General features: G+C 42.1%; 1 protein-coding gene across 6 annotated transcripts in view; it reads right to left on the bottom strand.

Moving 5' to 3' along the window:
• Positions 1–3,886: 3,886 nt before the first annotated feature.
• LOC101167601 (sodium- and chloride-dependent GABA transporter 2) overlaps positions 3,887–15,935 on the bottom strand; it is a 30,964-nt gene continuing 18,915 nt past the window's right edge. For 5 of the 6 annotated variants that reach the window (XM_020701433.2, XM_011494609.3, XM_011494607.3 and 2 more), the window contains 6 exons: positions 14,400–14,512; positions 13,286–13,423; positions 13,118–13,220; positions 12,934–13,034; positions 5,174–5,344; positions 3,887–5,095 (listed from right to left, as the gene is read on the bottom strand). In XM_020701433.2, coding sequence (XP_020557092.1) covers positions 5,009–5,095; positions 5,174–5,344; positions 12,934–13,034; positions 13,118–13,220; positions 13,286–13,423; positions 14,400–14,512 — 713 coding nt within the window. In that variant the 3' untranslated portion in view covers positions 3,887–5,008. Of the gene's footprint in view, positions 5,096–5,173; positions 5,345–6,073; positions 6,116–6,798; positions 6,817–12,933; positions 13,035–13,117; positions 13,221–13,285; positions 13,424–14,399; positions 14,513–15,935 lie in introns of those variants that run through there. The other variant, XM_023954678.1, reaches the window with a different exon arrangement.

Genomic DNA, 15,935 nt, shown 5'->3' with positions numbered 1-15,935 from the left:
TTTGGATTCTGAAGCTAACAGAACCGTCTGTCCTTCAGCTTCTTTGGGTTCTGCTCCATTGAACAAGTGGAGTTGAATTGAACTGTTTTGGAGCCGATTTCAATCAAAAATAGAATCTTATTTACGGTAAATACTGTCACTGATAAATGCTGGTTCATAAAGACCACTTCTGCGTTTAGATTGACAACATAGTTTCATTCTGAAAGAATCAACCTTAAACTGATGATACCTTTCCTTTTTACTATACTTTCCAGCAAAAATGACATTTATAATGAACAAGAGGCATCTCTTTGCCATTAGTTTTGTAAATCGGCCACACAGACTGTTTAGGGTTAAGGCCTTTGCTCAAAGGCACACTGCTGGGAATCTGTCCTACTGTGACCAAACACATCAGAGCTTGACATGTGAGTCAGCAGGTCAGCCGGCGGGTCACCGATCATTATGCCTGAAGAGACGTTGAATATTCTACCGTCAAAATAAACACATAATTATGGGGAGTTTGCCACAAAAGTTAACAAATCAGGACATTTCTATTACCTCAGACAAACAAAGGACAATAAAACAGAAAATAAATTCATCCTCCACCACTCAGCTCACAGTCTTTCCTCCTGTCCTTTACAGCGCCCTACTTCCACCTGTAAGGGGCGCACTCCTGCTCTGAGTTGAGGATCTTTGTCCTCTTTTTCAGTTGGACCTAACATATGGCTCACTCATATGGCGCAGAAATTGTCCTTAATTTGCAAATAAGTTTCTGACCATCACTCATACACATTCACAGGTAGGCAGTAGGATCAAGGGTCTTGCCCTGTTAAGGGCTTACCATTGCCACCAAGAATTGATCCCTTGATTCCTGCATGGTAAACCTTCACCTTAACAACTGAGCTACCCAGCCATTAATTGTGTAAATGTGTACAAAATGAACTCATGACAGACCTTTATCTGGTTTATCACCAAGCTCCTCCCAGCAGAATCTCATAATAGCTGCCTTCCTCCTGAAAACATTATATTTGTATGAAAAACAAGACCAAGATACTTACAAGTATCAGTACACGTGTGAGTGTATATATATAGTTATAGTATAGTATATTATAGTATATATATAGTATAGTATATATAGTATAGTATAGTATATATATAGTTGTACCAAAATAGAATTGAGAATTACTTTGAGGTACACAAGGCTCTGTAAAGTGAACTATTCGTGTTTTATAACCATTGATAGTGAGTCTCCGTTTGTTACACCAGTCATTCATTGTTTTTAACATTCCTTGTCTTTTTATTTCCCAATCGGCTATCAAGGCAACATCATCTGCATAAAGTAGAATACCCAAGTTCCAATTGTTAATATTGATAACCAAGTTAGTTTTCTTAATTTCTTGAGCTAAATCATTGACATAGATAACAAAAAGGGTGAAAGAACATCTCCTCGTTTGACTCCAAATTGCGTAGGAAACAAGTCTGTTTTTAGGTCATTCACCTGTACACAGGCTAATGGAGCCTTGTACAGAACTTTATTTGCCTAAAAAAACTTACCATTAACTTCTATTCTAGAAGATCTAGATCTTTTTATCCAGTCAAATGTTTTTTTTTAAATCCACCAAACAAAAACAGTGGTGGACAAAATAGTTGGTACCCCTCAGTTAAAGAAAGACAGTCCACAATGCTCACTGAAATGACTTGAAACATTCAAAAGTAACAATAATTTAAAATTTATTGAAAATTAAATAATCAAAATCAGCCATTACTTTGAGTTTTTGATTGACAGAATTATTTAAAAAACAAACTAATGAAATAGGGCTGGACAAAAATGATGGTCCCTCCATAAAAGACTGAGAACTAATTGCCCCGGGGGTCATGATGAACTCAGGTATGTCCTTTAATTGACATCACAGCTGTTTTCAAACCCATAATGAGTCAGTGTGCCTATTTAAAGGGAGTCAAATAGTCACGTTGCTGTTTGGTTAAAGGTGTGAACCACACTGAAGATGGACAACAGAAAGCGGAGGAGAGAATTGTCCCAGGACATTAGAGACAAAATAATAGACAAACATGGTAAAGATAAAGGCTATAAAACCATCTCTAAGCAGCTTGAAGTTCCTGTGACCACAGTGGCACATATTATTCAGAAGTTTAAGACACACAGGACAGTAGCCAACATCCCTGGACGTGGCCGGAAGAGGAAAATTGATGACAAATGGAGGAGACGGATAGTTGGAACTGTATCCAAAGAGCCCAGAACAACCTCAAAGACATTAAAGGTGAACTCCTAGATCAAGGTACATCAGTGTCAGATCGCACCATTCGTGGTTGTTTGAGCCAGAGTGGACTTCATGGGAGACGACCAAGGAGGACACCACTGTTGAAAGGAAATCATCAAAAAGCCAGACTGGAATTTGGAAAAATGCATGTTGACAAGCCACAAAGCTTCTGGGAAAATGTCCTTTGGACAGATGAGACCAAACTGGAGCTTTTTGGTAAGGCACATCAGCTCTATGTTGGTAGACTCAAGAATGAAGCATCCAACCAAAAGACCACTGTCCCTACTGTGAAACATGGAGGAGGCTCAGTTCTGTTTTGGGGCTGCTCTGCTGAATCTGCCACAGGGTGTCTTGAAGTTGTTCAAGGTCAAATGAAATCTCCAGATGATCAAGGCATTCTGGGTAGAAATGTGCTGCCTAGTGTCAGAAAGCTTGGTCTCAGTCTCAGGTCATGGGTCTTCCAACAGGACAACCATCCAAAACACACAGCCAAAAACCCCTAAGAATGGCTCAGAGAAAAGCGTTGGACTATTCTGAAGTGGCCTTCTATGAGCCCAGATCTGAATCCCATTGAACATCAGTGGAAGGAGCTGAAACATGCCATTTGGAGAAGACACCCATCAAACCTGAGACAACTGGAGCAGTTTGCTCATGAGGAGGGGGCCAAAATACCTGTGGACAGGGGGAGAAGGCTCATTGACAAATACAGAAACCGTTTCATTGCAGTGATTGCCTCAAAAGGTTGTTCAACAAAATATTAAGTTATGGGTACCGTCATCTATGTCCAGCCCTATTTCATTAGTTTGTTTTTTTAAATAATTCTGTTAATCAACAACTCAAAAATAATGGCTGATTTTGATTATTTAATTTTCAATACATTTTATCTTATTGTTACTTTTGAACGTTTCAAATCATGTCAGTGAGCATTAGGGACTTTCTTTCTTAAACTGAGGGGGACCAACAATTTTGTCCACCACTGTATATGTATTTTTACTGTCTTGGAGTCTAGCTCACACCACAAACCTGGTTTCATAGTTGATCCACACCAGCAGCTTCATAAAGTTTAGTTTTCTCAACGACTTTTAGGATCTATCTACAGAAGCCTCCAGGGGAGAAACCAATGGACTTATTTAATGATTTTTTGTTTAGCTTCTGTTGGTTATTATTCATTTTGTTCCAATTTTGATGTTTTTGTCTTTTCCACTAAGAAACCAAGTTTAGTGTTTAGTCTTGTCTTTATAGTCTGTGTTAAATGTCTGTGCAGTCATGCTAGTTTCCCCCCCATGTTTCTCAGGTGGTCTGATCAGCCACTATATATGTTCCCCTGTTGTGTCTTTGGTTAGGTCAGTTTGTTTCTGTTACTTGGTCTGTTCAGTTGCTTAAGTTAAAGTTAAGTTTGTTGCCTGAGTTAATTATGTTTCTGTTGACCTCTTTTATGGGCCCAGTTTGTTCATCTTTTTACATTTTTTGAGATAAATTAAAACTTTAATTTTTGATAAACTTCTGTTGTCGTCTTTGGCCGCTCGATCCCTCACATTGGTCAAAGCAGTTCAGAGAGTTTTCTACTACTGTCTCCAAGCAGTTTTAGGGACGTAACAGGCTATAAATAAACCGTTACAAATGACAGATGAATATTATCATGTGCTTTTATTAATGATCATGAAGAAACAGTAAAGGAAAATCACTGAAAATTGTACACAATGACACCCAACAATGAAATTACATGAAAATAACAAATCTTTAAGAAGGATCCTTTTCATTAAATAGTGATTAAAAAAATATCATTGAGTTAAACAAAATCTTACTATACACTATTTTACAATAGGTTGTAAACAGTACTGGCTTTACAGATTTACATGGATCAGATGTGACACAAAGGTTGACCTACAAGCTGATGCACATTTTTAAATAAAGTATTTCCAACAGGACAGTAGATCATCTGGTAACTTTGAATACTGGATATTTGTAGGACAAATAAAAGGGCATAGAAGAAGATTTATAAAAACATACTGTGTACAACTTTAAAAGTTGTGTGTGGCATGCAGAGGCCACTGAGCAGTCGGGGTAAAACAGGTTACAGTTACCCCTTTTCACCCCGACTGCTCATTAGACGCTCCTTCCTGTCAAGGACAGCTGGGAACGGTGATGTCAGCATCTTTGGATAAAAGTAACCTTCTGTTTTCACATCAACCAACTGCTGAGGATCAAATGTGAAGCGTTTTTCTCCTCAGCTGTTGTACTTCTGCAGGCATGGATTCATTTTTACCTTCCCTCTAGGAAATTCTGCATTTGTGGGTTGAATACTTTGTTTAAAAGTGGATTCCATCTTCTTTGGGATGAAAATATTTGAACACAGTTAAGCTTTACTGTGCAATGTATGAAAACATTTCCTGTGTAGATGTTATTTCAGATTTTAGTCATGAGGCTTTATGATCAAATGAATTTACACCAATTAAAAATGAAAACCCATCTAATTGATTTTTGCAAACATTTGCAACAGTAACTGTAAGAAAACTAGTAACAAAGAGAAAAGCTTTCCATGCCTGAGACGAGTTGAATCAGTGGAAGGTTCCTACAGTGTTGTTAGTAGTTAGTAGCTGTTGTTGTGTCCCACCCCAGGGTGGGCTCTAAGCTTCCTGCATGGTGCTTACAGTCCGTCTTCAGCGGGTTTAGGGATTCTAGCTGAGAGTGGGGGTTCCCATGACATCCTCTGATGTTCACAGACACTTCCACCCCGTGTTCAGGGAAGATTAGGACATTTTCAGCAGCTCCAGAGCCGTTTTCTCCGGTTTAGTCAGAGGAAGGTCTTCAGATGGAGTGCATAGAAGTGAGATTCTCTGTGAAGGACAAACTCTGTCCTCAGTGAAGGAGCAAACATAGCTGTGTTATTATTGTGCCTTTTCACGCTGGCTCACCTGTCGCAGTGTACCGGGAGTGACGGACAGGTTGTACAGCATCACTAAGGGAACAACCAGTGTGGATGAAAGCGTGAACCACCAGCCAAGCGAGTAACCCCACCACGGATACTCGATGGTGTTGTTGAACTTCAGAGGAGTGTACTTGACCAGCGAGAAGATGAATGTCCCCTGGAACATTTTATGAAGAGATGATTTTAATTATAAATGTACTTAAAAGTAAACAACAACAATTGTTTGTGAAAAATAATTAATTACTGAGGTTTTACTTTCATGAATTTACAATATGTTCTGGTTCTTATTTATGGAGGACCACAAATGTCATTGAAACAGACAAAAACATTTAAATAATAAAACATTCTTTGCTTATTAAAAATATTTTATATTTAATCTAAAAGTAGTCATATTGTGGGACATCATGTTTGTGAAAATCATATTTTGATTCAGTTACTAAAGTAATTCATCACAGCACATGGTGTCAAACCAAAAATGGTTTAGTTCATGACATGAGGTTTTTAGGCAAATACATCCAAATATGAACTTTCTCAAAAGGTATTTCACTCCTCCAAATGTCTTTTAAACCTCTATTTTGTACTTAGATTGGTTAAATAATCTAACAAGAATAACATTCATTTTCTTAATAGTAACCAAATAATGATTTTTTTTATTGATTGGTAAAAAAAAAGTATTTTTCTTAGTCGAATCTCTATGTGGATTTGCTTTTCCTTTCTATGTTCTTTCAAATCAGGGTTAATTTGTAAATTTACAGGATTATATTCATGGTAAAATGGATTTTTAGGTTCAGTATTCGTCTCCACAGGTTTTATGTGCTTTTCCACAGCCTTCAACTTAAAAACGTCAAACTTAATAAAACACGCTGAAACCCAAATTTCTCCCTACCAGATGGTAGAGCTTTCCAGCTTTTAGCTTAGTCCTTTAGATCAGTGTTTTTCAACCAGTGTGCTGCGGCACACTAGTGTGCCGTGGGAGATGGTCAAGTGCGCCGTGGAGAAATTGCCCTCATTAACTGATCTAAAAACATTTTCCATCTCCAGGAAATCAGCTCTTTGTTCATCCAAACAGGCCCTGATAAAACACTGAGTAGTTAGGAATATAAAAGATCTTAAAATAACTTTTTCTTTGTGTTTATTTAATTCTATTAAAGACATTTTGATAAGAATCACGGTACCGCGATTTAGCTGCAGCTATAACTGTGTAAGGAAAAGTCCCGCCCCTTTAACTGTCTCCGCCAATCATTCTTGAAGGCTTAATCACATGTCATCAGTCTGACCAATCAGAAGTGGTTAAAGTCTTCACTTCCTTGTTCTTAATTCTGCTGATAAAGTCGCTCAGTTCTAACAAAAATACTGGCTAAAGCTCGTCTTTAGCTGGTGGTTCATCTCTTAGAAAAAAACAGCCGCAACTTCCTGCTTTTTCTGCCACAATTATCACAAAAATCCACGTGAGATTGCGCGCGCGGGGGGGGGGGGGGGGGGGTGTTTGTCGATCAGTACAGACCATGAATTTTCTTTTTTTATTGTTTGGGGTGCTGGTGTGCCGCAGGATTTATGTCAGGGTTAAAGTGTGCCGTGGCTCAAAAAAGGTTGAAAAACACTGCTTTAGATATAGTGCTGGCTATATTTCTGTAAAAAAAGAAAAAGAAAAGAAAGAAAGTACCGTATTTTCTGGATTATAAACCGCTAGTTTTGTCACATGCTTTCAATCCTGCAGCTTATTGAATGATGCAGCTAATTTATGCATTTTTGAAAACAGTCTCAGAGAGGTAGCTGAATGTATAATCCCATTTCCAGCAACAAGACCATCTATTTTGACACACCCACAAGCAGCCAAACAGCATGGAAGTCACTTCTGCTCTTAGACCACTCAGTCATGGTGCAACAAAAAGAAACACCCATGCTCAGCCCTACTTTGGCCGCATCCCACAATCCCTTGGTGCCATTAGACCCAACGTGCCCGTGACCGCCACTACAATATGACGCATCTATCAAGTTAAAAAGCAATCGTTAAAAGCAGTTTGAAAAAAATCCACCATCACCAACGGAAAAGCCGGTCTGCTGTGTGACGGAGAGGACAGCGCAAGCTCAGGAGAGAATTTACCTCAGAGTGACACTGACAGCTACAACGAAGGAGAGACTGAGAGAGTGTGGTGAAGAATTTCTGACGCTATTCCAATCTGACACTGAGGAGGAAGACTTCCATGGTTTCAGTGCACAGGTGGAAGATGAAGAAAGCTCTCAGTGACTTTTACGTTCATGTTTTTTAAACCAGCCGTGTTAGCAGTGTGTTACGGTGTGTCACTGATGTGAAAGGAAACTTCTGGCCACGCGCTGCTTATAAGTCACAGCGGCTCTAATTGAGTTAGTGCTGTTACTACCATGTTGCTCCTGTGTTACTGCCGCGTCACAGGCACAGTTTGAAAAGAAAAGCTCATTTATATCATTAAAACTTTGAAAACTCTTTCTGTGTGCCGTCTTTCTTTGTAAATATATCATGTGTTAAACCTTTCCTGCATTACTTTTTTCTTTCTTTCCTCTCGGATCTTCCTTCGGTTGTTCACTTCCCGGTTTGGACCCTCAGAGTCTCCAGAGTGGGTTAATAAAGAATCATTCATCTTCTTCTCGGGGAAACCTTCTTTTATTACAGTTCTCTTTCACTCTGTATAACAAACATAAACGCACACCCCCAACACACTAGAGGTAAGATCTTAAGCCCGAGCCCGAGTTAGAACCCGACCTGACCCGAATTTCGGACTAAAATGACAATCATTACGTTCGGGTTGGGTCGCGCTTCTCTCTCGCTGACTTTTTTAATAAATATATTGTAATGGCTGCAAAGAAGCTCCTTAGGCGGGCGGCTGTCAAACAGCTCTTTATTAATCCTGTATGTCAGAACGGTTACCGCACGAACCGAAAGGCACAACCAGCTTCTTACTCAGAGGGAGAACGTTCACCAAACGCACACGCACGCACATGCAAGCACACACACATGCACGCACACAGGTAGACCCCGCCCCTATCCCACCAGTCACCAGCCCACAGTTGTTTGACATACACTGTGGTCCAGCAACTGGCAGAAAGAGGGGGGCACCGGCCACCCGCAGCTCTGTCCCAACTCTGGGTCGTTACAATATGTTTATAAAAATGTATACTAAAATGATGTGTGGATACTAAACTAAGGAATACTTGTTATAAATAAATAATTTGGTTAAAACAGAGAATGCGCTGTAAGGTAATTAGTGATCCCTCGCTATAACACGGTTTACTTTTCACGGTTTCGCTACTTCACGGATTTGCATCGTGCATTGTGTTCTGCATTCTGATTGGCTAAAAAGTCACTCTGCATCTTCTCTACCTGTGCGTCAATGACGTTGCAGTTTAATAGGTAGGTACACGTAGGTAAATCAGCTTTCCAAATTAACATTTCGTACGTGCAAATTCTCTTGCAATTTTGAGTTTCTCTAAAACCCATAGAAAAAAGAGCGACAACAACTGTCAATCACTATGTTCTTCTCCCGAACAAACACAGCTGCACCGCGGGCTTCAAAAGAAGAAAACACTGGAGAGTGGAGTCAGGATGCAGCGGCTCAGTCTGAAGAGCAGTGAAATACACCTGAGTCACTATTTGTCCCACTGTACTTTGTATTTTTTTACTAATCATTTTAAATTTTCTCCTGGTCGCAGTGGGCGGGGCTAATCTCCGCAATTTGAAGCCTTCTGTTCACATCGATGGTTAAAATTATTATTTGTCAGTACAGTACAGAAGTTATTTGTTGAAAAAAAAAACGTTTCTAAAGTACCTTTATTTGTGAAACAAATGCTTGAGACTGTAAAATGGTTTGTTCTTTCTTTTCAATGTATAATAGAGTATTTAATTGTATAATAATTGTAAAAAAAATAGAGGTTTCTACTTCACGGATTTTGCCTATCACGGGTTCTTTTTGGAACACCTGCGGAAAACAAGGGTTTACTGTACTATATAACTATTACTAAACAGGAAGCGCAGACGCAGAGCCCGGGCGCGCTTTGCGCGCGCGTCGTGAATGTAATCTTCCCTCCGCAAGTCCACATCTATTTTGTTTAGGTATCTCCGATATGGAGCAGCAAGAAGTCAAGGATAAACTGAAGACAGGGGAACTGAAAAGGCAAACACGCACCGCCGAGGCTGCAGTATTTTTCCGCGTAATGACGCCAGTGTGCATCAAGATCTCTCTTTCACTCTCTTTGTCTGGCCTCTTATTCCGCCGAAAATACTATGGGATAAATGGAAATTTCGGGTTTGCTTCGAGCTCGGGCCTGCAAATCAAGTTAATTGGTCAGGCTGGGTCGGGTCGGGCTGGAATTTTTAGGCCAGATCTTACCTCTACAACACACTTCTGCTGCAGCTCCCTCCTCCATCTTAGGCTACGTTCACACTGCAGGGCTTAATGCTCAATTCCGATTTTTTGAAAAAATCCGAATTGTTTGCTAGACCGTTCACATTTCCAAGTAAATCCGAACTTTTGTGATCTACAGTGTGACCGTGAAACAACCCAGAGTTGACCCGCATGCGCAGAAGAGTACTCTATGTCGAATGACGTCACTCGTTGTTTGCGGAAGTAGCTTACGTTAACATGGATGTCAACAACAGTGTTGTCAACAGCGGAGCTCTTTTTCATTAATAAATTTATTTTCACAAAGGAGCCATAATAACAATCTTCCCATTTTTAAGAAGGCATTGGAGCCGGGATCGTCTGTAACCACTGTTGTAGAATGTATCGGGCCCACGCGCGCGCGCGTTTGTGTAAGGGACAGGAAAAGAGCGCGTGCAGCGAGAGAGAATGGGGGGGGGGGGGTGGCAGTGTGGGCGCGCATTCATGTTGTGTGTTACGGAGGAAGGACAACGGTAATAAAAGAAGGTTTCCCCCAGAATAAATGCTATGGACTCTTTATTAACCCATTCCGGAGAATCCTGGAGAATCTAAGGGTCAGAACAGGGAGGAGGAGGAGGATCCGCCTTGGGTCCCTTGCGCTTCTGACCACGGTCGGGAAGGGGAGAAAGAAAAAAAAGTACGCGCGAGAAAATGTTCAACACCACGCTCGGCCATTTAGCTGTTAATTTTTTTCAAAAACCGCCCGGTTGTGATAAGAGCCCTGGAGTTTGGCCTGAATAGTGCTGTCACCCCAAATATTAATACAATTGGGGACATCGCTTCCCTTCCACTGACGGGTCTCTGCAGCATCGTCCGCCGTGGTTGCTGTTTACGTTCTCGTTCCCGCCTATTTCAACGCAGAATGATGACCTTTGTTGCGTATCGATGACGTACGATTCGGATTTAGGTGGCCTGGCCGGTCAGACGGCGGTCGCAATTGAAAAGATCGGATACGTTTCGGATTCAGGACGGCAAATCCAAGTGGCCTGGGTCGCATTTGAAAAGATCGGATCTGTGTCATTCAGACTGTCATGAAAAGATCGGAATTGGGTCGCATAGGGGCAAAAAAAATCGGAATTGGGTCGTTTCAGCCTGCAGTGTGAACGTAGCCTTAGACACACTGTTACGGTTTCTGTTTCTTTGCCTTTGTGTTTTGTTTCCTTTTGTTCTGGCATGTTTTCAGTTCACTTCCTGTTTTATTTTGAAAGGTTCCTGTGTTAGACCTTGGTTGTGAGTTTTACTTTGGTTACCCTCTGTACTGATTGTTTCCACCTGTGTCTCGTTGTCTTGCTTGTATTTAAGTCCTGTCCTTCCCTTCCTCCTGTGCTGGTCCATAGATTTTTATTCTGCTCTTCCCCTGTTTCAAGTGTTTCTAGTGTTTCAAGTTTTGGACTTCCTGCATTGCAGTGGTTTTTAGTTTGTTTAGTTATTAAAGCTCCTTATCCACCTTGAACAACTGCCTCCTCCTCTTTGCGCCTGGGTACTCCCACAATCCCCGACCCGTAACATTATGGATCAGCCAAATCCGCACCCAGCAGAGAGGGCCTTGAGAGGGTTCTGCCTGGAGGCAGAACAGACCAGGCTCTGTAGGACCCCTGCATCCAAAAGGGTGCTGGATGCACCTCGACCCGTCCCTGCTCCCAGGAAGGTCCTGTACATGGAGGTGCCGGATGCAAGCCAACCCGTTCCTGCTCCAAGGAGGATGCCGGACGCACCCCAACCTCTCCCCGCTCCCAGGAGGGTCCTGGAAAGAGGGGAGGTGGACAGGAGGGTGCTGGATGCACCCCAACCCCTTCCTGCACCAGACGCCTGGCCCGAGCCCCCTGCTCCGGTCGCCTGGCCCGAGCCCCCTGCTCCGGTCGCCTGGCCCGAGCCCCCTGCACCAGACGCCTTGCCCGAGCCCCCAGCTGCGGACCCTGAGCCCGAGCCCCCTGCCGCGGACCCTGAGTCCGAGCTGGCTTTCCCAGACTCTGAGGCCGAGCCGCCTAACGTTTGCTGGCTGGACACTCCGAGCCGGACAGCGCGGCCTCCCGGTCGTCCCCTCGGACCCGCCTCGCCGGACTGAACGCCATTCCGGCCGTCCTCCGGACTCTGCTGCATGTGGCGGTTGGTTCTCGTGACCCCCTCCAGGAGGAGGGGGTCACGAGGGGGTCACCTGTCCTTCCCTTCCTCCTGTGCTGGTCCATAGTTTGTTATTCTGCTCTTCCCCTGTTTCAAGTGTTTCTAGTGTTTCAAGTTTTGGACTTCCTGCATTGCAGTGGTTTTTAGTTTGTTTAGTTATTAAAGCTCCTTATCCACCTTGAACAACTGCCTCCTCCTCTCTGCGCCTGGGTACTCCCACAATCCCCGACCCGTAACACACACGCGCGGTTTCAGCACATATACATCCTCAGTCTACAACACAGTGTGGCGACCTGGGGGTTAACCCCGCCTTAAGCCTGTAAGACTCATGGGAAGTGGGGAATCGTGGGTGTAAAGTTCCTCACCATGACTGAGGGGGCTGTGAGCAGAAGTCAGCTCCATGCTGTTTGACCGTTTGTGAATGTGTTCAAGTAAATAGGCTAAAATGTTGTATACTTCACCCTCTCTGAAGCTGTTTGTAGTTCTACAGTGTTTGGGCAGGATAATCGGTAACTTACTACTTGAGTCATTACAACATGCGATTTGTAGACAGGTGCGGCTTGTGTATGTACTAAGTGGCTTTTCCTTTATAAATTAGAGGGGTGGGTGCGGCTTGTACTCAGGTGCGCTCTATAGCCCGGAATATGATAGCTTTTCAGACGTGCTTCTATCCAGCTGGTGCTGCTTGTGAAGCATTTCTTTGTAAAAGGTTGTGTTGATGGGAGGCTTTAATTCAAAGCATTTACAGAAGTTATTTATTTAAAGTTGGTTTTATTCAAGTTTTTGCAGTTCATCTTTAACATGTACCTGGGCATCATATGAAAAAACTGATGTTAAAACTTAATTTTTTAATAAAGACCTATTCCATTTAGAGTTAAACTGTTTATCTGTAACAGAAAAGTGGAAAACAGAGGAGAACCGCACAGAGCAGAACCCCACAGAAAAGAACCGCACAGAACATCGCATTTCCATCAAACTGGTTTGTCTACAGACACAACATGACATCTCGGTTAACTCAGAATCCAGTCTGACTGTGTTGCAGTGAGGCAGCCCAAAACACAGGGATAAATTGAAAATACGATAAATTAGAGAAAGATCGTGCAGGACAAAGTACGGCTCAGGAGAATGCGGCTGAACCAAACAGAACGGAAAAGAACAACAGGAAATAGAACAGATGGAAAAGAATCAGGAAGAAAGGAACCAAACTCACCAAGCAGATCACTGGGGTCACGTATTTCAAGAGGTACTTAAATGCAGACACAGGTCTGTATCCGATCATGTCTTCAATGATGTCATAAAACTGATCAATACCTTTGGAAGAATGCATGAGACCAATGAATGATTAAGATTCTTTGTGAAGCCACGATTTTTCTCCTTTTTGTTGTTGGACTCACCATAAACCCAAGCTATACACACGGACTGCAGCAGAGCAAAGAGCAGCAGAGTCATTCCACTGCAGGCATAATAGTCAAACACCTGAAAGACGTAGAGTCCTCCCTGTGAAGAAGACCACAGCTGCAGCTCTTCCAGTCATTGTGCGTTTTCATATGCAGGGATCTTACCTCTGTCACCATAACCAGGCCAATGAGAAAACAGATGACACAGATGACGAGCAGCAGAAGTTTACGCCGATGGCCGACTTGGAAGAAGCTGGGGTTCAAGTCAGAAATGGCTGTTGCAAGAGCCTCCAGGCCCACGAACTGAAACACAAAGACCGGTTTTATTCCATCAACCAGGAAATGCAAACAGGAGGTGATAAAACCCAGAAAGAGCTCTCAGTATGTTCTTATTGAGCTACACTAAATTTAACATCAAAGTTATATCCACTTATGCAGTATTTTCAGAAAAGTGCTGTGTTAGTGTAGTAATAATTCCAGAGCTATGCAGTTAAAGTACACAAATCTCTTTGAGATGACAGTGCAGGACATGTAGAACAAGTGTACCAGTCAAGGCCTGGAATTCTGCACCAAAGTCACGTGATTCAACTTCAAAGTTATGTCTACTACGTCTTAAGTCTAAAATTCTATGTTTCTGGACTAATAACTCAAAACTACACAGTAAAAGTACACAAAGCCTTTGTAGTAATCCATAATTAGAACAAATAAGACGTTTTATTATGAAGACCGAAAGCAGCAACAATCACGTTTCGTGCTCTGCTGTAGTATAGTGTAGTAATTCCTGAAGGGCTGCTGGCTTAACCACAACTGAGTGAACGGCGGCCCCTGATCTGTGGGCAGGGCCCCCGAAGCGCGTTCTCCTGGACACTGCTGGCCGAGCAGCCTCGGGTTGCCGGCAGGCGCCGTGGCGGGATGCCGATTCAGACGTCTCAGTCTGGCTTCTAATCGAGGAAGCGCACAGGACGGCCCGGGCCTCAGTAAACCGGTGACCCAGCACACAGCTGCTGGGAAGAGTGTGCGCTCACTGCAGGCAAACACGCATGTGCAGTGACCTGTGTCTCAGAGGGTGATCAATTGGCCGTTCTGTGTGTCAATCAACTGACATACAGTACTTCATGGTGAGGATGATGATTAGCTGACGGCATTTTTAATTTTTTATATATATAGTTTATTTATCTTTCATGGGCCACGATCTCCCCACGTCTTTCACGATCGACCAACGTAATGAGTCCCCCTGGTCTAGAGTATCTGGGGAAAAGACATTAAAATAGAAGAATACCTGACTGTCCAGACCTAGCAGGATGATCATCATGAAAAATAATGTTGCCCAAAGCTGAGGAAGAGGCATCAAGGTGACAGCTCGAGGATAGGCGATGAAAGCCAGGCCCGGGCCTGCACAGAAAAAGACAAGTGTACTCAACAGTTCAGCAGTGATCCAATTTAAAGGGTTTAAACAATGATATTCTTAAGAGGTTTATAGTAAACGATCTAAAACGTCTAACCTTCCGATTTCACCTTTAGCAAACAGTAGAACACATTCTTTTTAATGTGTGATTTATTTAGAAATGTTTCAAATAAGCAAAAGCAAACAAACAATTCAAAACCACAATAAAAAAAAAGATAAAGTAACTAAACAAAAAAAGAAAGAAAAAAACATAAATAAATAAAATAATTATACAAACAATATACTGTGCTACCAATCTATGTCCAGCACAGACATTAAACACCTCATACTTGTTTATAAATTTGAAAGTTCACTGGTTTCTAGGTCAAGGACATGACATGTTCAGAGAATTTAGATCCAGAGCCCTTAAGAGAATGTCTGATTTTTTCCAGATTAATAAAAGAAAGTGAGTCTTTTATCCATTGTGAATGAGTGGGTGGGCGAAGATCTTTACAGCGCATCAAGATTTGCAGGGCCTAGGTTGCATTTTACACAGTTAGAATCGGTACCAGGAAAGACTCTGGCAAGTCTGCTTCTAGACCAATGAACTCTATGAACCACTTTACATTGAATACAGTGCCGGGCGCATATTGATGAGTGAATTCGTCCAAGCACAGATCTCCACTGATCATCATTTATGTCCACATGGAGCTCTTCTGACCAAGATGCTCAGATCTATCAATCAAGGGTGGATGGTATGAGGTTATACATTTTTGATATTGTACCCTTCAGAGAGGGGTTAATCCCCATGAACGTATCAGTCATAGTGGCTGTTGGGGCACTGGAGGACTCAGGGAAGTGATGACAAATAAAATTACGAGCCCGCAGATACCTAAAGAAGTGAGTGTTAGGCAGATTAAACTTTTTAGATAGTAATTCAAATGAAGCTAAAGTTCCATCTGTGTAAAAGTATTTTACTGAAACTAGGCCAGGACTTCTCCACAGGGCAAAAGTCTTATCAGTAGATGATGGAGGAAACAGAGGGTTAAGATGGAGTGGCGACATGAGAGATATTTTTTGGATTCCAAGGTGTTGTTTGAGTTGAGTCCATCTTTAAACAATACTTAACTATGATGTTATCGGTATAAGATGTGGGAGATAGTTAAAGAAGAAAACACAAAAGAGAGAGTAGAGTAGCAGAGGCAGATGTATAAGATGACTCCTCTATTAGTAACCAGGTTGGCTCAACCATATGACAACGACACCAAAATAATATTGTTCAGATATTTTCAGCCCAATTGAAAAAAAAAAAAGTTTGGCCGCCATTATCTTTGCTTTTCTGCAATATCATTTTTCTCATCCTTGGCGGCTTTTTTTCCCATAAGAATTGGGCAATAAAAAGACCTGAAAATTAGCTTTGCAATGAATACT

Source organism: Oryzias latipes, chromosome 5, assembly GCF_002234675.1.
Source record: "Oryzias latipes chromosome 5, ASM223467v1".
In the NCBI taxonomy this organism is placed as follows: Eukaryota; Metazoa; Chordata; class Actinopteri; order Beloniformes; family Adrianichthyidae; genus Oryzias; species Oryzias latipes.
Note: the sequence above shows the minus strand (reverse complement) of the source record. Positions and strands in the feature narration are given on the sequence as shown.